General features: G+C 47.8%; 1 protein-coding gene across 10 annotated transcripts in view; it reads right to left on the bottom strand.

Moving 5' to 3' along the window:
* The window catches only part of LOC110487045 (chondroitin sulfate proteoglycan 5), a 32636-nt gene extending 9629 nt beyond the window's left edge, over positions 1–23007 (bottom strand). For 5 of the 10 annotated variants that reach the window (XM_036945744.1, XM_036945746.1, XM_036945745.1 and 2 more), the window contains exons 1-2: positions 22357–22891; positions 12253–13234 (exon numbers count right to left, since the gene is read on the bottom strand). In XM_036945744.1, coding sequence (XP_036801639.1) covers positions 12253–13234; positions 22357–22453 — 1079 coding nt within the window. In that variant the 5' untranslated portion in view covers positions 22454–22891. Of the gene's footprint in view, positions 1–12252; positions 13235–22356 lie in introns of all 10 variants that reach the window. The other 5 variants (XM_036945743.1, XM_036945752.1, XM_036945742.1 and 2 more) reach the window with 4 other exon arrangements.

The following is a 23007-nucleotide window of genomic DNA, read 5'->3' as shown; positions in this document are numbered from 1 at the left end:
TACAGATGGGAGACAGATGAAATGGCCAGATAAGGGAAGAGTGGAGAAAGGCCATGAGAGGAGGGTAAAGGGAAACAAATTAAGGATGGAGAGAAAAAAAGGGTGGGTGAGAAATGGAAAAGGGTTTATTCACCAAACATAACACTTTAACAAAATTGTGTGTGTGTGTGTGTGTGTGTGTGTGTGTGTGTGTGTGTATCTCTGTCTGTCTGTGCGTGCGTGTGCAGGCTCTAAATTATTTAGATTAGGGTGAGGGCAGTACCACTGTGTCATTCATAGTTCAAGCTTGAATGGTTGGCACACATTTCAATCCAGATTGCTAGGTTTAAGAAAATCAAGAATTTATTTTTATAATTATCCCAAGTGCTTCATTATGTGAGTCTGAAAGCTTTCAGGCCTGGATTCAATCCGTATCGCGGAAGTATCGTGGACAATCTCAATTTAAATGGAGCTATAACGCGGATCTTCCACGATACTTCTGCGATACGGATTGAATCCAGCCCTGAGTGTGGGGGCAAAAAAAATGCTATTCAACATCCCACATACACTGCCCCAGTGTATATCATTTACGGAAGTGAAATTTCAACTCCTGGTCTAAAACAGACTGAAGTGTCACCAGCAGGCTTTCAACATAGCTCTATTTGAAGGGATAATGTGATCATTCTGTCTGAACAGAAAATAGAAAAAAACTGAAAACCAGAGGCTGTTTTCCACACACACACACACACACACACACACACACACACACACACACACACACACACACACACACACACACACAAATAACACACACACACACTTGCCATCTGAGCCCTAGACTCTTTTTGCTCTAGGACAAAAATGACAGAGGCAGATGGCTTCGTCTGCTGACTGGAACAAGACTGGAACCTTACTAATCAAATGCTTGAAACCACTACGAGAATGAATGGTACTGCATGTAGAATAAGAAATAAGACTCTATAAACTGGGTCGATCACACTAGTTAACAAGAGGAAATGGTAATGACTGGTCTCATAGTAACCAGATACTATGTATATTTCTGCTAATATCTAGAACCTAAAAAGATTCTTTGGTTGTTCCCATAGGAGAACCCTTTGAAGAACTCTTTTTGGTTCCAGGTTGAACCCTTTTGGGTTCTATGTAGAACCCTTTACACAGATTTTTACATGGAACCTAAAAGGGTTCTGCTATGGGAACAACCAAAGAACTCTTTTGAAAACGTTTTTTCTAGTAGTAGAAGTGTGATCACGGAGAATAAAACAGGCTGTTTAAAGAGACTGAATGTGTGAAGTAGTTGGAACTCGGGAAAGCATGTGAATGTGAATGAAACTCACTCACTGAGAAGAGCCCATACAGGCTAAAATAGGTACGAGAATGCAAAGGTTCACACTCACTCCTCAAATGTCTGCATGTGGATTTTAGAGGGAAATCACCACTTACGGAAGGACACAAATTCACTTGGAAGAATTTGAATGTGAAGAGCAACATAAATGCACCTCTCCCTTCCAATGTTCCCCAAACACAGGCCAAGAGACCTACAGACTCACACAGATGAATGTAAATGTGTAGAATGAATGGAGGTGTGAGTATGGCCTTTCAGATTCACAGTTTCAATTCAGCCCAGTAAGTGGGTGATGGGGGGCTCGGTTCCTTTCAGTGCCGCTTCCTGCATCCTGCCCCCTTTGTGCCCGTGCCGAAAGTGCCAACCGAGGGGCGTTGGCTCCGTGCCAGGGGGCATTCTCTAGCAGGAGAAGGTGTGACTGGACTACTGATACGCCATTCGCCATTTTCAAGGGGACTTGAATACGCTCTCTCCCTCTAAGGTACTGTATGTTGGTACAAAGAGGTAGTTTATATAGCGAAGAGAGAGAGAAAGAGAGCACATTTAAGGAGAGGGTAAGGAGGATGGCTGGTTGCCATGGCGATCCAGCTGAGCCGCACAAGAAACAGATGCAGTACCGACATGTCATTCCATCACACACACACACACACACACACACACACACACACACACACACACACACACACAGAGCTCTCATGAGACTCTCTCTCGCTTAGTAATCTCTTTATTTTTCATTCTCAATGTCCTCTTATTCCCTCCTCTATCACTCTGCCCCTTGAGTTTCTCCATCGCTCTAATTTATCACTGATTTACCACCTCTTCTTCTCTTCCTCCCACTATCCTTATGTCTCTCTCTCCCCTTCCGCTCTCCTGCTCTTTGCCAGCTGCCTCCAGGAGAGTGTAATCTTGTTTCCATTTAGCTGACTGACTGGTTTTGACATTGTATAAATGGTGTCCTAAAACAGCAGTCCTAAAAACCCTACAATTTGACTTGAAGATTTTGGTTGCAAGTTTTCTCAAGTGTTAAAATCAAACCGAAACAATCCAACTGAAATAACCCCAGTAGAAACATTCATTAGCCTTAAATCGACCACATTGTGTTCCACCCTGAAACCTGTAATCCTACAATCCAAAATGGCTGTTTGTTTGTTTTACCTTAAAAGGCTTGGTTCTTTTATCCTTGGTTCTCTCTCTCTCTCTCTCTGAGCTCCTCGTTTAAACACTCACGACTCCCACAGCTTTACCCTAACCAGTTACCCAGTGTAACCACAGACAGAGCCTTCCCTCCCTACCCCATCATTAACTCAATCAAGGTTTACCACAACCTCCAATCGCCACCAAATACAGCCCTCTAACCCAGCGACACAATGGAATTACCCGAGCCTGGGCCACATCACAAATCCCCTCAATATTTACTTGATTAGGCTTGTAAAGGCTGTTCGACTGCCAACTCCCCCAGGATAGATACCCTAACCTGGCCAAGAGGAGGGGGGCACTGAGTGGGTTGGAAGGTAGAGGGGGGCACAGACGGGACATACTGGGAGGCCCCCCACAGTGTTGTGGGGTGAGGTCGAAGGGGGATGAGGGTAAACGGGGGATGGGGTGGGGGGGTACTGTACAAAGGGAAGGAGAACGAGGGATAATGAAAGGGTAATGGAGGGTAAGATCAGCAACGTTAGTCAGAGCCCAGCGGGACTGTCACAACATTGAGCAGTGTTTCCCCTAGTTTTACAACTAGAGTCCCAGCCTAGTCAGCCCCCAAATAGATACTAAAATAATCAATTGAAACTCATTTAAGAGACAAATGAAGGTGTGGGAAGTCATTAGGTGGGTGGCACCATGATCGGGAAAATGTTATCGATAGAGGAAACAAATCGGTCAAACTATCACCCATATGCCTCCTCTGGCAATACAAAACCCATTACCCTGCTGGGTAACGCTTTACCTGACCCCTAGCGTCATAACCATGTCATAACAGCTGACATAACTTATGGACACAACACTGTCATTACACATATTCAGACCAGTTGTGACATATATAGCATTAATTTGTGGCTGGTTATGACACCTACATAAGAGTGTCAAAACTCCATTACACCATAGCCAACTTGTCAACGGTATTTTTATGTTATATAACATTTTCAGAAATTGTAATTGCGCACACATTGATGTCAAGACGTGCACCTACACCAATGCTCTGTTGCTGATGACTGGGATGAATGCAGATTTCAGGAGCAGGACAGGACACCCTCTTTTTGACTGATGACTGACATAAGGGCATGTACGTGATAGGTCTATCTGGCAACATGATTCTGATGGTTATAATTCTTAGTCCAAGTAAAGTGACACAGGACAGTCATAATGCTTCATGACAGTGTCATAAAGTGTATTTTCTACAAGCTATTTAAAATACGATGAAAAAAACATGACTGTAAAGAAATCAATACTAGAACAACGGATTTAAGAAACCAACTTCCAAACGAAAGGAAACTTCTTGGCAGGGAATAACACATTTGAATAAATGTGGGTTTTGACACTCATAATATACACTACATGACCAAAAGTATGTGGACACCTGCTCGTCGAACATCTCATTCCTAAATCATGGGCATCAATATGGAGTTGATCCCCCTTTGCTCCTACAACAGCCTCCACTCTTCTGGGAAGGCTTTCCACTAGATGTTGGAACATTGCTGCAGGGACTTGCTTCCATTCAAGAGCATTAGTGAGGTCGGGCACTGATGTTGGGCGATTAGGCCTGGCTTGCAGTCGGTGTCCCACACCGATCTTGACAAACCAACATTTTATTTTTTTAAATACATTTTTTTACCCCCTTTTTCTTCCAAATTTTGTGCTATCCAATTGCGATCGAATTACAATCTTGTTTCATCGCTGCAACTCCCCAACGGGCTCGGAAGAGGCGAAGGTCGAGCCATGGGTCCTCTGAAACATGACCGGACAAACCATGCTTCTTAACACCTGCCGTTTAACCTGTAAGCCAGCTGCACCAATGCGTCGGAGGAAACACTGTTCAAACACTGTTCAACTGACCGAAGTCGGCCTGCAGGTGCCCGGCCCGACACAAGGAGTCACTAGAGAGCGATGTGCCATATAAAGCCCCCCCCGGCCAAACCCTCCCCAAACCCGGACAACGCTGGGCCAATTGCGCGCCGCCCTATGGGACTCCCAGTCACGGTCGGTTGTGACACAGCCTAGGATCAAACCAGAGTCTGTAGTAACGCCTCAAGCACTCCGGTGCAGTGCCTTAGACAGTTGCGCTACTCGGGAGGCCTAAACTAACCATTTCTGTATGGACCTTGCTTTGTGCACGGGAGCATTGTCATGCTGAAACAGGAAAGGGCCTTCCCCAAACTGTTGTCACAAAGTTGAAAGCCCAGAAAAGTCTAGAATGTCACTGTATGCTGTAGCTTTAAGATTTCCCTTCATTGGAACTAAGGGTCCTAGCCCAAACCATGAAAAACAGCCCCAGACCATTATTCTTCCTCCACCAAACTCTACAGTTGGCACTATGCATTGGGGCAGGTAGCGTTCTCGTGGCATCCCCCAAACCCAGATTCTTCCGTCAGACTGACAGATGGTGAAGTGTGATTTATCACTCCAGAGTCCAATGGCGGTGAGCTTTATACCACTCTAGCCGACACTTGGCATTGTGATCTTAGGCTCGTGTGCGGCTGCTCGGCCATGGAAACCCATTTCATGAAGCTCCCAACGAACAATCATTGTGCTGATGTTGCTTCCAGAAGCAGTTTCGAACTCGGTAGTGGGTGTTACTACCAAGGAGAGACCATTTTTACGAGCTTCGCGCTTCAACACTCGGCGGTCCCGTTCTGTGTGCTTGTGTGGCCTACCACTTTGTGTATGAGCCGTTGTTGCTCCTAGACGTTTCCACTTCACAATAACTACACTTACAATTGACTGGGCCAACTCTAGCAGGACAGAAATTTGACGAACTGACTTGTTGGAAAGGTGGCATCTTATGACAATGCCACGTTGAAGTCACTGAGCTCTTCAATAAGGCCATTCTACTGTCAATGTTTGTCTACAGAGATTGCATGGCTGTGTGCTGAATTGTATACACCTGTCAGCAACGGGTGTGGCTGAAATAGCCGAATCCACTAATTTGAAGGGGTGTCCACATAGCAGGTGTAAATATATGGCCCATGACAGTGTTATGACCATATTATGACAGGTTATGACCGTGCCATAACAGGTTGTGACGCTAGATGTCAAGTAAAGTGTTGATGAACCATGAACCCTAATTAGAAATACATGTAGTATACCTGCCCCATGTTCCATTTAACTGCTGTGTGTGTGTGTGTGTGTGTGTGTGTGTGTGTGTGTGTGTGTGTGTGTGTGTGTGTGTGTGTGTGTGTGTGTGTGTGTGTGTGTGTGTGTTGTTTGTGTGTGTGTGTGTGTGTGTGTGTGTGTGTGTGTGTGTGTGCACCCCAAATCAACAAACCAGACTCTATTGCCACAGAATGGCTCATCGGATACATTGGACTACCTTACTGTGTTTGTGGGTCTGTGTGTGTGTTCCCTGATCTGAGCCCTCTCACTAGATCTTCATCTCCTGTGTCTGACCTCTTGAATGACCCTGTGCTCTTCTGCTTATTGGTGGATGGGGTCTTAATATAGCCATAATCCGAGAGTGTGTGTGTGTGTGTGCCTGTGTATGCGCATGCATGTTTATTTGTGTGTATGCTTGTCATAATGCAACCCAAAATTCTAAATCGCCATGACTACATGGGACTCCTGGTGGTAATACCTCTTCTTAATTATATCAAGCTGCAGGACACACACACACACACACACATGCACATATACACACACACATAAACACAGCTATGACTGTATACACATAGACACAGACATACACACACACATGCACATATACACACACACACACTAACACACAAACGCAGCTATGACTGTATACACACACACACACACACACACACGCTCACAATTAATTCAACCTGGCTCGTCCTGATCTGTTTCCATACTGGCAGGCAGGACGAACTCTGACTCATTTTCTCTCTCAGTCCCTCCTACTCTCTTTTTTTCTAATTTTCTTTGCCATGTCTATCTCATCCATCTCGCTCTCTTTCCCTCCTACACTCCATTTTACAGTGTTGTCCTCCAGCTATGGGGGAAATTATTACAAATGTTAGTTGGGATAGTAGAGAAAGGTAAACTATTGATTATGTTAGGTAGATCAAACATTCAAATTAGCCTCTCCATGACTGTTACAGACTGTAACTAGTCTTACTAACCATATCCAAACCAACGCACACATGCGCACACACGTAGTATGCAAACGCTTACAGTACACACATACACAACAGGACATGGCTTACAGTACACACATACACAACAGGACATGGCTTACAGTACACACATACACAACAGGACATGGCTTACAGTACACACATACGCAGCAGGACATGGCTTACAGTACACACATACACAACAGGACATGGCTTACAGTACACACATACACAACAGGACATGGCTTACAGTACACACATACACAACAGGACATGGCTTACAGTACACACATACACAACAGGACATGGCTTACAGTACACACATACACAACAGGACATGGCTTTTGTCGGTAAACCCCAGAAAGAGATGTGGAGGGCAGACACAACCAACTACTTGTTGGAGTGTGTTATAACAGAGGGCAGACACAACCAACTACTTGTAGGAGTGTGTTATAACAGAGGGCAGACACAACCAACTACTTGTGTGTGTGTTATAACAGAGGGCAGAGCCCTTTGCATTCATCCCACTGTGATTCAATTGGGCTGGTGTATGAATCAGCCTCAGTTCACCATTACACACAGACACACACAGACACTTGTGCCAGAGCTCCACTGACCCATATTGCCTCTTAGCCCAACCTCAGACATAACTTGGACTGTCCCTCAGTGTAACACAGATCTTCACTGACACTGACAGTGTCATCTAACATGGACTTCTCACAGACATCAAAATCAATGTACTTAGTGCATTGTTTACTGTTTGTTTATGGTTTACTATGATCTCTTTAAGCCCACCAAAGACCTTGTCTTATAGTGATAAGCATTTACATTTGAGTCATTTATCAGATTCTCTTACGCAAAGTGACTTACAGGAGCAATTAGGGTTAAGTGCCTTGTTCAAGGGCATCTTATCAGACTTTTCAACTAATCGGCTCAGGGATTTCGAACCAGCGATCTTTCATTTATTGACCCAACGCTCTTAACCACTAAACTAGCTACCTGCAGCCACATTGCTGTAGTATCCTAGTTAAGTTTGATGGGAGTGATTTGCGATATTGCTCTTGGCTTGCCTACTCTATGGACTGTTGCTCCAATGATTATAAACCAGTAAAAGGATAAGACCAATCTCTGCAAGGATCAGGCATCTGCCATCTCAATCACACACCTCATCACTGGCCATTAGGCCGGCTGGAAGATTACCTATTGCTGGCCTGCAACAGGAAACTGGCAGAGTCAAGAGGTCAGTGTCAAGATCACTGAACAGTTTAACTGTATAGCTGCACACTGGTGAGAAACTGTGTGTCTGCAGGGGGAGGAGAAGACCGGGTCATTATGTCATGATTAGGGCCTTGAGTTGGGAAAGGTTCTATTGGGCTCATGGTAAAAGCAAAGCGTGTGTGTGTTTTTGTGTGTATGTGTGTGTCACGCCCTGACCTTAGAGAGCCTTTTTATGTCTCTATTTGGTTTGGTCAGGGTGTGATTTGGGGTGGGCATTCTATGTTTTGTTTATTTCTATGTTTTGACCGGGTATGGTTCTCAATCAGGGACAGCTGTCTATCGTTGTCTCTGATTGGGAACGATACTTAGGTAACCTGTTTTCCCTCCTTTCTTTGTGGGAAGTTGTCTTTGTTCATGGCACGTAGCCTTTAGCTTCAAGGCTAGTTTTTGTATGGTTTGTTGTTTTTTGTCAGCGTCATTCTTAAATAAAGGAATACGTACGCCCACCACGCTGCACCTTGGTCCTCTTCCTTCAACAGCCGTGACAGAACTTTCTCCCACCAAGGGACCAAGCAGCGTGGTAAGGAGGAGCAGCGTGTTCGGGACTCCTGGACATGGGAAGATATCCTGGATGGGAAAGGACCCTGGAGGCAGGCTGGGGAGTATCGCCGTCCACGGGAGGAACTGGAAGCAGCTAAGGAAGCCCGAGAGACATCCCCAAAATGATTTTGGGGGGGCACACGGGGAGTGTGGCAGAGTCAGGTTGGAGACCTGAGCCAACTCCCCGTGCTTACCGTGGCGGGCGTCGTACTGGTCAGGCACCGTGTTATGCGGTGGAGCGCACGGTGTCTCCAGTACGTGTTCTTAGCCTGGTGCGCTACATCCCAGCTCCCCGCATCTGCCAGGGTTAGGGTGAGCATCCAGCCAGGACGGATGGTGCCAGCCCTGCTCTCCAGACCTCCAGTACGTCTCTACGGCCCAGGATATCCTGCGCCGGCTCTGCGCACTGTGTCTCCAGTGCGTCTGCACAGCCCAGTGCGTCCTGTGTCTGCGCCCCGCACGTGCCGGGCCAAAGTCACCATCGAGCCAGAACGGAATGTGCAGGCTCTTAGCTCGAGACCTCCAGTGCGCCTCCACGGCCCAGTGTATCCGGGGCCTTGGCCAAGGCCTCCTGTATGTCTCCCCAGCCTGGTGAGTCCTGTGCCTACTCCCAGAGCCAGGCCTCCAGTGATGATCCATGGCAAGAAGCCTCCAGCACGAAGCCTCCAGTGATGATCCATGGCACGAAGCCTCCAGTGATGATCCATGGCACGAAGCCTCCAGTGATGATCCATGGCACGAAGCCTCCAGTGATGATCCATGGCACGAAGTCTCCAGTGATGATCCATGGCAAGAAGCCTCCAGTGATGATCCATGGCAAGAAGCCTCCACTGATGAACCATGGCACGAAGACTCCAGTGATGATCCATGGCAAGAAGCTTCGAGTGATGATCCATGGCACGAAGCCTACAGTGATGATCCATGGCAAGAAGCCTCCAGTGATGATCTATGACAAGAAGCCTCCAATGGTGAGACATGGCACGAAGCCTCCAGTGATGATCCATGGCACGAAGCCTCCAGTGATGATCCATGGCAAGAAGCTTCGAGTGATGATCCATGGCACAAAGCCTCCAGTGATGATCCATGGCAAGAAGCCTCCAGTGATGATCTATGACAAGAAGCCTCCAGTGGTGAGACATGGCACGAAGCCTCCAACGAGGGCCTCCAGTCCGGAGCCTCCGGCGACGCCCTCCAGTCCGGGGCCCGCGGCAACGGCTTCCAGTCCGGGGCCCGCAGCAACGAGGGTGCCCAGTCTGGGCCCGCAGCGGGGTGAGCCAGAGGTGGAGCGGGGCCGCCACCGCAGATAGATGCCCACCCAGACCCGCCCCTATAGGTTCAGGATTTGCTGCCGGAGTCCACACCTTTGAGGGGGGGGGGGGGGGGGGGATTTTTATGTCTCTATTTGGTTTGGTCAGGGTGTGATTTGGGGAAGGCATTCTATGTTTTGTTATCTATGATTTTTGTATTTCTATGGCCGGGTATGGTTCTCACTCGAGGACAGCTGTCTATCATTGTCTCTCTTTGTTCATGGCCTTTAGCTTCACGGTTCGTTTTTTGTATGGTTTGTTGTTTTTTGTCGGCGTCATTCTTAAATAAAGGAATATGTACGCTCACCACGCTGCACCTTGGTCCTCTTCCTTCAACAGCCGTGACAGTGTGTGCGTTCGTGTGTATGTGTAAATGCGTGTGTGTGTGTGTCTCAATTTGAGCATATGTGCACACATACATTTGTGTGAGCTCTCCTGTTGTGTGAACATAATCACTTTGGCATGGGGACCCTGTCTATTCGATTCATCTGCGCCAGCTCTCATTGCCATCATCATCTCCATCAGAGCCAGTCAGGAGGCGATGGCCATCCAGGGACTTGCTACCACGCATACATTTGCATGCTAATCCACACAGATGTTTGCTGATTTCTGATCTCTCCCTGCTGATTGGTTCGTTCGGTTAGTTACAGGATAAAGGGAAATAAATATCTTGGCATAGCTCTGCATAATGATCCGAGGGGTTTTATAACAATGGGTTGGATGAGTTTGGGGAAGGGATTTTTCCTTCTCATGTAACCTGGCTTACACTTTCTCCTCATGGTGTCCTCTATAAAGATCTGTTGGCCAGGTATCAATGCACCAGGAACCTTGTAAAACACACAAAATCACAGTAAATTTAAAATAATCTGACAATGACAAGATCAGAGATATACTGTATCTAATGCATCCCCTATACTGTGAACATACATGAGGAGAACAAGTATTTGATAAACTGCCGATTTTGCAAGTTTTCCTACTTACAAAGCATGTAGAGGTCTGTAATTTTCATCATAGGTACACTTCAACTGTGAGAGACGGAATCTAAAACAAAAATCCAGAAAATCACATGATTTTTAAGTAATTAATTAGCATTTTATTGCGTGATATAAGTATTTGATACATCAGAAAAGCAGAACTTAATATTTGGTACAGAAACCTTTGTTTGCAATTACAGAGATCATACATTTCCTGTAGTTCTTGACCAGGTTTGCACACACTGCAGCAGGGATTTTGGCCCACTCCTCCATACAGACCTTCTCCAGGTCCTTCAGGTTTCGGGGCTGTCGCTGGGCAATACGGACTTTCAGCTCCTTCCAAAGATTTTCTATTGGGTTCAGGTCTGGAGATGGGCTAGGCCACTCCAGGACCTTGAGATGCTTCTTACGGAGCCACTCCTTAGTTGCCCTGGCTGTGTGTTTCGGGTCGTTGTCATGCTGGAAGACCCAGTCACGACCCATCTTCAATCTCTTACTGAGGGAAGGAGGTTGTTGGCCAAGATCTCGCGATACATGGCCCCATCCATCCTCCCCTCAATACAGTGCAGTTATCCTGTCCCCTTTGCAGAAAAGCATCCCCAAATAATTAAATTTCCACCTCCATGCTTCACGGTTGGGATGGTGTTCTTGGGGTTGTACTCATCCTTCTTCTTCCTCCAAACACGGCGAGTGGAGTTTAGACCAAAAAGCTCTAAACTCCAAAAAAACTAACAGGACTGTGAGAGCCGGAATTCTTACTGGTTGGTAGGTGATCAAATATTTATGTCATGCAATAAAATGCAAATGAATTACTTAAAAATCATACAATGTGATTTTCTGGATTTTTGTTTTAGATTGATTGCGCACGTGTGGGTCGCGTGACTACCACACCAGAACCGGATGGTTGAAATTGATCTGGCAAAACAATTGAAGTTTCCTCCTAAGCGTCTCTGTAAAGCATCCAGGAACACGTGTTGCTTTCTATTCTCTAGCCCAATTTTAATTTACATTTACATTCCCTCTCTCTCTTTCTCTAGCTCTCTCTGTCTCCCTCTCTCTTTCTCCATCTCCCCCCTTCTCCCCTTCTCTCTCTCCCGCTCTCTCTCCATCTCCTTCTCTCTCTCTTTCTCTATCTCTCTCTGTCTCCCTCTTTCTCCCCTACCCTCTCTCTCTCTCTGTCTCCCTCTCTCTCTCGCTCACTGTGTGTGTGTGTGTGTGTGTGTGTGTGTGTGTGTGTGTGTGACGGGGAACTGTTTTCCATCCTCCATCTCATTCACTCATCAGGCTAGCTCATACTTTCTAAACACATTGTCCAGGGTGTAGATATCTGTTATTGCAATGCAGACAGAGATAATGGGTTTTATTGGGTTCAATGTTTATCTCTGATATGTTAGTAAACTAGATTTCTTCCATCTGGATGCCTTGCCTATGATGTACAGTATGTGTGATGGCTATGTGTGCCAGAGTGTGTGTGTGTGTGTGTGTGTGTGTGTGTGTGTGTGCGCGCTCATTCCATCTCTCACCTGCAAAAGACCCCCATTTCATCCAGTAGGTAGCACTGGCCTCCGTTGAAGCAGTAGCTGGGCAGTGTGTCGCAGGGGGAGCGGCAGGTTCCATTCTGCTTCACGTAGCCCTGGCGGCAGCCACCGGCTCCGTCTGAGCCATCCACGGGTAACGCTGGAGGGGCTGCTGCAGGGCCCTCTGGTGCAGCAGCAGCACCCCCACTGGGCAGCCTCTTGTCTGGGGTGAAGGAGCCGGAACCTGGGGGAGCCCTGGGCCTGGAGCGCGATGGAGGCTCGGCAGTTAGCCTCAAGTCGTCATCCCCATCCAAGGTATCAGTAGTGGTGCCGTAGGAGTACTCATCAGGGGTGGGCGATGCACCCTCCTCGTACGGCGTGAAGGGGTCGTAGCTGTCTGGCATCTCCCAGGAAGTGGGGTCGCCGCCCTGGAGCTCGTGGGCCAAAGAGGAGGGAGAGGGCGGGGCTAGGTCCAGGCCGCGGCCGCGAGAGGCGGGGTCGAAGAAGTCCACGGTGAGGACGTCCGGGCGAGAGGGGTTAGCGGCGGCAGGGGGAGGGGCAGTGGTGGTGGCCAGATTGGCTACTCCTTCTCGGAAGTGCCGGTCCAGGTCGAAGACGTTGTCTCTGGCGTTCAGCCACGGTGGGTCGGTGTGCTCCTCTTCATCCTCTTCCTCCTCCGTGCCACGGGGGTTGCTAAGCAGAAGGAGCTCTGTCTCTGCTGAGTCAGGGCTGATCCTGGGCGGGGCCACCACCTCCTCCTCGGCTGGCAACACCCCTTCTCCCAGCATGCCGCTGCCCTGCTCCTCTTTGGAGCGGGGCATGCGGCCGGCCCTCTGGGTCACCGTGACGACGGGGCTGACTGAGGCGCTGACCCCGGTCACCTCGATAACAACATCATTCACTTTGGCCGCTTCCTCGACCTTACTGGGCAGGGATGTCACGTTGGCTGTGGTGTCCAACTCAGGGACATTGGCCCTCAGAGTGTTCCCTGAAAACATACAAGAAAACAATGTTGTCAGGTCTCGTAACCACACACCGCCATGAGTGAATATCCTTTTATCAATCTGTCCACTTAATGTCATTCATAATACAAAACACGGACACAAGAACTAGACCTACTCTAAGCGGCAGAGATACAGACGTAGGATCTTAATTTGAGCCAGTTTGCTACGGCATGAAAATAATCCTGCAGCAACAGGAAATGTGAATTATTATGTGCATTGGAACATTAGAACATTTTTTTGTAGGGGTTGATAGATTTTTCGTTAGGGCAAGTCAAGTCTGAGTTGTTTTCAATGTAAATTACCAACAGAAGCCTTTTTAAACCTCAGATACACTACACGTTTGCATTTCCTGCTGTGAGGGAAATTCTCAGCAACAAAAGAGTGGTCAAATTAACATCCTACACCTGTAGTAAACAAACACCAACCGAACAAACTATCAGATGACCAGTGACTTTCTTGCATTGAGGCTTCAGCCAAGAATTACAATTGAATTGAATGACTGAACATATCGTGACTCAAGTCCCTAGTCATTGGGCGGTATCTGTCTCCCAAGATGGCTCAGCAGTCCAGCATTACCCTGAGGCTAAAATGCAAAACAAATTAGACCAAGATGGACTGGCCATATACTTATCCACTGGTCAATTACATCAGCCAAGTGTAGCTCCTTATTCCTCTCCTAAAGCAGCTTTGGCGAACCCCATGGATTATGTGTAATAATTGACTAATGTACTTGAATGGCAAGGAGCTGGGATTAGGGATTATGGTTTGGGGTTTAGGGTCTCCGGGGCTCCCTGTGGGAGGTGGAGTGATCTGGAGGGGAGACGGTCATATGGCATCTTCACCCTGCAGTCTCACAGAGAGCAGAGCTGAGAGAAACACAGGGAGACACATTACTTTAACCAGACACACATGTAGTTCAGTGAAAGAGTGTCGGATTTACTTGTCAGTAAGAGATGTTTTCTTCCACAGAAATGCCATCATCATACTTAATAAGCGCTGTGCCATTTGTGACGTGGTGTCTAGGCTTCAGCATGGTGTCCAAGAAAAACATTCACACCCACACAAACCAACATCTCATTTCAGACAATATAACCATTTCTTCATTAAACGTGGTGCGTGACAACCAAGTAACTCACAAAGCTTCAACAAAACCAGGCGCTGTTATTCTATAATTATTTGTAGGAAATATACAGTCGGCCTATAGAGTATTACATTACTAAGCAGATAAAGGCTGTTAGTGGGGAGCAGCCAGGTGGAATCCTGGGCTTATTTCTGCTGCAGTCAGAGAAACAGAGGCTTTTGAAATGAGGGTGAATTTTGGGTTAATCCATCCACCAGAGACACTCATTCTGCTGCTCACACTGCTGTTAACGACGTCATCTGACATTCTGAGCAACGTCGCTTCTGCCAAAACCACTATGGACCGCCACGCTTACACACATATTCAGGGAATATACTTTAAAAGGAATATACTGTACACACACAGACACACACACACACACACACACACACACACACACACACACACACACACAGGCATTCCCTCATTAAGTGATGGACTTTACAGGGAACAGAACAGGCTAGCTAACTCTGTGCGAGTAGTCGCCAGGGGGGCAGGCTACTCAACAAACAGCTCCGTCCGACGGTAAAGAGACACTTCAGTCACACTTCTGTGTTTGTTCAGCTCTAACAATCACTCAAGTCACTTTACGTCTTTAACAGTTGTATGTCTGGAAAACAAACGGAGACGGAAAGTAACGTTCCAAAGACAAGGTCTGTCTCGTTGTTTCAAACAGTAACCTTGGCCGAGTCTGGGTTCCCTGTCGTTTTCACCATCAACATCTATATCAGTATCATTCAAAGTGTGGCCAGTGTAGTGGGCTAACAGCCATAGAAATATTTTTTGTGATGCACGGCTGTCATTTGTGTGCAGTATAAATGTCTAGATTTCATGGATGTCGGGTTTGTCGGGTTTATTAAGTCAGGAATACTGGAGTTGTACTACATTTGGCAGTAACTAGTTCACTAATTAAAACATTCCATACATGTGGTTCTCTCTTCTAAAAGGTCATATAATCCCCATATAAGCAATGTCACATCATGGAGAATCATAGGCTGTCCAAAATGTGAATCTTCAAGGAATTACTTCAAGGTAAAAAAAATAATCATTAGTTAGTGGTAGTCTTAAACAAATCTACTTTGAAACAAAAGTATACACCTCACACAGATGGTTATGGGCTTAAGACAATGTCAGATATAGAGTTGTAATGTATTACATTTGAGTGTGCATACCAATATAACACTTTATATACTGTACATCACAGAGGACTGAAATATAACAACACCGTTTGACATAGAATTTCAGCAGGTTTTTAAAAATAATGTTAATTAATTATGAAATTACAAAAAATATGAATAACATTCCACCCATGAGGCCACTAGGGGGCGATTTGGTTATTTGACAGCAGGAAAGGTTATTAATCACTCATCTACGTAGAGACACACTCTCTCTCTCTCTCAACCCCTTCCGTTTCCCTCTCTGTCTGTCTGTCTCTCTCTCTCTGAGGAGGACACCAGTGGTGCTCTTGAAGAGCCGCTCTATTGGAGGCAACAGTGTGTCTGTCTGCCAGAGAGCTTTGCTGATTCTCTGAAGTGAGTTTCAATTAAAAATGTATCCTCACATAGTGTTGTTAACCTAATTGGATTAACAAGGAGACTTTTGACAGTCCGCTGACTTCGCTGGGCACCACCGGCCAGGAGTAGGGTTGTAAAATTCTGTGAACTTTTAATAAATTCCCTGGTTTTCCAGAAATCCTAGTTGGAGATTTCCGGATTCCGGGAATCCTCCAACCGGGATATTGGGAAAACCAGGGCATTTATTAAAAGTTCACTAAATTTTGCAGCCTTAGCCAAGACCCATAGATTGAGAACCACTGTGAACAGCAGACTCGTATCTCCCACTGGTACACAGCTATCTCCTCATCACCTGACCAAGCCACAAATAAATCCTTTTTGATTCAATAAGGAGAACTGAAGTTTAGTCATAGAGACTTCTGCTCACATGCAGGGAGAGTGGGCCTGCCTGTATATGTGCAGCTGTTTCTGAAGTCAAACTGGAACACATGAAGGCACTTACACCATTCTTGGAGTTACTCGAGTTGAGGTTTCCAATGAAAGACTTGTATACACCAGAGACAAATAGCAGTCTCATTCTCTTTAAACAATGTGAAGACACTGACTTGATTTATCCAGTTGCAAGGCGAGACTATTAACACCAGTCTAAAAATACTTAATATTGCAGTTGAGAGTGTTTATGATCAGGCAACGTTTTAGGAGATCAGAGAATATTAAAAACGTTATTTGAGGCAGAAGAACAAAGGTGAAAATGCAGTGTAATTTAACGCCTAACCTGAGGTGGGCCTACAGATGCAAAACGTGTGTGTAAATCATGGATTTGATGTCAAAGGGAGACTTGTGTAAGATAGAGGAAGGTGACTTACCTATTCAGTATGAGTAACCATCCATCCTGAACGCCATCCAATCCCAGCCAACAAGCTACACTGTGCCCACTATGACACAGAGCCTGTCCAACAAAACGGACATTAGATCCACAGGTCCAGCAGGGTGGCAGCCTGGCATGATGCCACAATGGCCTGAATGGAGATTGCCAGGGTAGGGTCAGATCCCTGTTTAGACCTGGTCTTCTCACCATTCCTGGCCTCCACTGCTGATTGTCCCCCTAGGCCCAGATGGAATGAGGCTCACGGGGGCCACAGTGGACCCCCGGCCAAGGGCTGTTGGAGAGCAGTGTGTGGCGGCCTGGGAGAGTGGGGGGGTGGATAAAGTGGTCTTTGTGCTCCCCTTTCAGACGGGACAGTCAGACAGTGTTACATAAGGAACCCCCTCACCCCTTAAAGAGTATTCTGAGGTGTTTGGGGGGGGGGGCAGTAATGAGAGGTATTTAGCATTGCCAGGGACAACAGGGTTGGTGTTGGCTAGCTGCCGACTCTTTTGTTTCCTGGTTAGTTGGGATGCGTTGCCTACCTCCAAATGAAACGGGGGATTGTGATTGGCTATGACAGACAGTAAAGAGGACGGGGATTGGTTGTGACAGATTTTAGCTCCCAGGCAGTGTCTGCTGACCCAGACAGAAGGACATAGGGGTGAAGGGTCAGAGGTAAGGGTGGCCAGAGCAGTGAGATAAAGTACAGCACAGCTGGCTGTAGATTCAAATAAATATATATTTTTATATGTCTCTGGGATTATGAGGTTGTGTGTGAGAGAGTGAACCTGACTGATCACTCGTTTCCATTCATTTTACAGTGAGCTCCCTCTAAACAATCCTCAAGAGAGGACCTTCATACTGTATATAGACACACACATACACGCGTATAACACACACACACACTATATAACCATTATGAATAATGCATTAACCTTTTTCTCTTTACTCAACACCACTCATTCATATCTATGAAAGTGGATATGCATGGGTCTGCATTCAGCCTTAATTGAATACCCCTGCATTGATTTCCACCTACCACTCTTTCCATCTCTCTCTCTCCTTCTCTCTCTCTCTCCCTTCGTCCCTCCATCACATAAAACCTTTCATTTCTGTGCCCAACAGGTGGCAGGCTGGAGGAGGGATGGGTTGCCATGGCAACAGTCTTGCCCTCACTGTGCAGAGAGAGAGAGAGTTGATGCAGCGTTGCTAACCTAACAGATCTGCACACAAACACACGCATGCACGCACACACTACAAGGACAAAACGCTAATACTCACATTTTCAGACATAAATATTAAGTGCCTAAGAACAAAGGGTGTGTGTGCAGGTGTGTGTGCCTGGTCGTGTGTGTGCGTGTGTGTTATCAAAATGCAGAACAGGGAGCCTGTCCTCTCTAAACATGCCCCTCCGGTGTCCATACTCCATACACTACTCCTTTACCTTCCTGCTTCTACCTGATTGGTTCAAGCCAGTGGTACTAGGACCCCTGGGGTACTTGGCCTATCCATAGAGGGTACTTGAGACTCATGATACCATAGAATGCCCATGAGAGGGTACCACAGGGGTACTCCGGGCAGAGCTAAATTCTGTTGGTGGGATACAGTAACCGAAAAAGGTTGGGAACCACTGATTTCAATAAACTCCAAGCTTTCAAAGGCATCACACAGACCACATGAATCCAGCTATCAGTAAGATTATTATCCCTTCTTTCTCTTGGTTCAGCTGAATGTGGTGGATTTCTTTATTAATATATGTCATTTATCCAAAGTGCATACATACATTTTACATATGGGTGGTCCAGGGAATTGAACCCACAACCCTAGCGGTGCAAGCACCATGCTCTACCAACTGAGCTACAGAGGACCACCTCTTTGACAGGGGGAGGTAGGGGAATGACTGCTAATAGGACAGGTCTCAGCTATGGACGCTGTCTTGGTGATGTAATACACTCCGCTCGCATTGCAGAGCACGGTTCGCTTTGAGGAGGAGACTAGATGTGCGCTGACACATTAGGAGGCGCGTGCACTGACATGAACTCACTGACACGCACACAGACTACTAGAACGTACGAGGACACAAAGATACACACTTATTCTTAACACTATCACAACCTATGGGAATGCTCACACACACGTTTAAACGGCTGGCCAGGTCAAGCCAACCGACACCTATGTTAATGGTCCCCTGCTGGCAACTGGATGCAGAACCTTGGAGCAGGGGGGTGCAGGGAGGTGCAAGGGGGATCAGGGGGGTGCAGGTGGTAGGACAGATAGAACGGGATAATACTATTTTGTCTTCTTCTCTGCGTCTCCCCGTGCTTCTCCTCCTCTGATGAGATGCAAAGTCACCCCACAATCCATCAATAGCAACACCGAGAGGAGCTGCTTGGGAAGGAGAATGTGCCTAAAGCGGGTTTCATGTTACACATGCAGAGGCGTCTTTGCGCTGAGCAAGCCATTGTTTGAGATGGAAGGAGGTGGAGTGAAGAGGTTCTACCAAGCAGCATGTGAGGTGCTGGGGTTTGAGGTCATCCACCCAAGGTTCTAATGATTTCAGCTCTCCATTGGTGATGTGTTCAACCTAGCAGTGAACAAAGCTCATTGTGTGACTAATGTGAAATGAGTAATGTATACTACTGGGACTAGAGAAAGGAAGGTTGGGACTACACCCATTGGCAGGTGTTTTCTAATGAGCAAACAAATGTAAGAAGGATATGTAGGTAGGCTGTTTTAGCATGTGGCATATCTAACCTGGGTCACATCTGCCATTACACAGAGCACATACCACAGTGGCAGCCTGCCTGCCTGCCTGCCTGCCTGCCTGCCTGCCTGCCTGCCTGCCTGCCTGCCTGCCTGCCTGCCTGCCTGCCTGCCTGCCTGCCTGCCTGCCTGCCTGCCTGCCTGCCTGCCTGCCTGCCTGCCTGCCTGCCTGCCTGCCTGCCTGCCTGCCTGCCTGCCTGCCTGCCTGCCTGCCTGCCTGCCTGCCTGCCTGCCTGCCTGCCTGCCTGCCTGCCTGCCTGCCTGCCTGCCTGCCTGCCTGCCTGCCTGCCTGCCTGCCTGCCTGCCTGCCTGCCTGCCTGCCTGCCTGCCTGCCTGCCTGCCTGCCTGCCTGCCTGCCTGCCTGCCTGCCTGCCTGCCTGCCTGCCTGCCTGCCTGCCTGCCTGCCTGCCTGCCTGCCTGCCTGCCTGCCTGCCTGCCTGCCTGCCTGCCTGCCTGCCTGCCTGCCTGCCTGCCTGCCTGCCTGCCTGCCTGCCTGCCTGCCTGCCTGCCTGCCTGCCTGCCTGCCTGCCTGCCTGCCTGCCTGCCTGCCTGCCTGCCTGCCTGCCTGCCTGCCTGCCTGCCTGCCTGCCTGCCTGCCTGCCTGCCTGCCTGCCTGCCTGCCTGCCTGCCTGCCTGCCTGCCTGCCTGCCTGCCTGCCTGCCTGCCTGCCTGCCTGCCTGCCTGCCTGCCTGCCTGCCTGCCTGCCTGCCTGCCTGCCTGCCTGCCTGCCTGCCTGCCTGCCTGCCTGCCTGCCTGCCTGCCTGCCTGCCTGCCTGCCTGCCTGCCTGCCTGCCTGCCTGCCTGCCTGCCTGCCTGCCTGCCTGCCTGCCTGCCTGCCTGCCTGCCTGCCTGCCTGCCTGCCTGCCTGCCTGCCTGCCTGCCTGCCTGCCTGCCTGCCTGCCTGCCTGCCTGCCTGCCTGCCTGACAGACAGACAGACAGACAGACAGACAGACAGACAGACAGACAGACAGACAGACAGACAGACAGACGTGCACTATTTCTCCAATTTACTTTAAATTGATTTTAAAATGACTGTTATCATCAAAATGTGCGTTTTTTCCTAAACTGCTATAAAAAAGGCTGGGGGGATTTGGTTTGCAGATTAACACACTTGCGCTTCAAAGATAATCTGTCCGCGGCAGATGTGTGTCAGCAGGCCAGAGGAGAGCAGAGGAAAGAAGGGAGAGGCAGGCAGGAGGGAGAGGCAGGCAGGCGGGCGGGGAGGTCCATCATTCCCAGAGTCCATCACTGTGCTGGCCCCAGGGACATAAATCCTGGAAATGTGGCTGAGCCTTGACTACTATTACCCCCTCCATCACCCGTCCAAACCCGCTCACACAGCCATCATTCTGAGTGGGGGAGGGGAGATGCCTCTACATCCCTCACTATTACCCCCTAACCATCTCTTCACTTCACTATGGATGACTGAAAATGCCACCAAGAAGAGGAGCCCTGACATGTAATTAAGTGTCATTGTTAGGGACACCATTCTTTGGTCACCTCAGTGTTCACAGTAGAAGGAGCAGGTGGTGCCACTGCCACAGCAAACCGGTGAAGCAACAAAATGAAGGGGATGATGGAGGGCTCACCCTCCCTACAGGAGTATTAAAAGCCTAGTTCACTCATTTTGTGGAACTAATGTTTTAAATTGTATTCTTATCAGAGGGTGCTGCACCCTCAGCCACCCTACTTTCCTGCAGCCATCATTGTATATATTTGGCATGGCTAATGTTATATTAAATATTCACCCATTTAATAGGGGCATTTTGACATTGTTTGAGCATGTCTTGGCGCATTGGTACCGTCTTCAGTGCCCTGTTGCTGGGCGGTGATGGGCATAAACGGATCCTCTTTTTGCCGGTTGGACAATAGCGCACCAACCCGGACCAGTCTCCAGAGGCTAGACGTTTTTTTATACTGACTTATGGATAAATAAATATAGCCTAAAATCCCATCCTTCCGCAGACTACATTGCCTGTAAGTAGGGAACCAATTCACGCTCCCATTCCTACAATCACTGGACATCATTGTTATGGGTGTCCAAGCAGAAGTGGCCAAACATAAAATCTAATGGTAATGGCGACCGAGTAAGGCAATTTAAATAAAAATGAATCGACTAAATTAGGTAGCCTATATCCCCATGATGTCACATTGATTCTATCCCTGGGCTATTCATAGCCAACAACATTATTAATATGTAAGAAGTGATTCAGCATGAGACAAATGAGGATAGAGAGTTTTCAGTGTCTTTTCATGTTTTCTATAAAAGCCAAGGCGCGCTGTATCAGAATGTCTGTTCGGATTGGTTGATGAATAATGCAACAGGGACTCCGACCGTAATCCTGCCTTTGTGTCGCCTGGCTCCATCATTGCCATAGTGACAGCAGCAGCCTCGGGGGAGCAATCTTGGTGCATCGGCTCGCCACTATTACCCCGTAACACCGATACAGAGAGTGGGTCATTGCTGAAAGGCAATTGTGCCATCCGGCTCTCCAAAAACCAATACAACTTCCATGCAATTGCCTCTCTTTGGAATTGACCCATTGCCCGACAATATCCCACCCATAATGTCATCTCATAACCCAAATAAAATATCGGTTAACGTCCTGGGAAAAGATAGCCTATGGTGCAGTGCTCAATGACACTTTTCTGAGAGTGAGCGCATGACCAGTCGGCTCTAGCCTACAATAGAAGACTCACTGGCCCCCTTTGTTGGACTGACTCTGTGCAAGTGTGTTTAGTCACTGGTTTCACGGTGGTCAGCCTATCATACACATCCGAGGGGAAACAAAGAGACAACCCTTGCTTTCTTGTGAGTAAAAACGTATACGATTTCTTACCATGTACAAAGAGGGGAATCAAGTGTAGAACCAGAATGATTGACAGCATCATTTGCCTCCAGCATCCCGTGCAAAACCTCGCTTCCTTTCCGTTCATTCCTGCGTGTGATAATGGCCAGAAAATCTGATGAAAATCCCTCTGAAAATGAAGTGTTCAAAATATAAATAATCCGAATTGTAAATCTTTTGATTTGATTTGTGCCCCCTATCCACGTTAGACTCCCGCCTCCCTGCACTTCCCCATAGTAACTTCGTCTTGAGTGGTGTGCTAGTATTTACTTCTCCCGCTTCTTCAATTAGCCACAGTTCAATCGTTCAAGGCCCCGTCGCCACCGAATATCGGCCAGACGGAGACCTCGCACAGCCAAGGATGGACGTTCCGTACTGGAGCTGAGTTGAGCGCAAGCGAAAGCTGCGGCTCCGTTTGTTTTTGATTAGAGCGATGGCACTTCACCATAGGACGACAGGCAACGCTCCGCGGAATGTGATGCTTTCGGCACTGCTCTCACCATATGGGAAGGGGAAAGGATTGTTGCTGCCCCCCTCCTCCCGTCTCCTACTCCTACCCCTCCTCTTCCCAAGGCTTTTTTCCTTTCAATAATTTGGACCAATTTGCTATTCAACTGAGACTATTGGATTTTGCCAGTGCAC

The sequence above is a fragment of the Oncorhynchus mykiss genome, chromosome 2 (genome assembly GCF_013265735.2).
Source record: "Oncorhynchus mykiss isolate Arlee chromosome 2, USDA_OmykA_1.1, whole genome shotgun sequence".
NCBI lineage: Eukaryota > Metazoa > Chordata > Actinopteri > Salmoniformes > Salmonidae > Oncorhynchus > Oncorhynchus mykiss.
The sequence above is the reverse complement of the archived record's forward strand: the minus strand, read 5'-3'. Positions and strand labels throughout refer to the sequence as shown.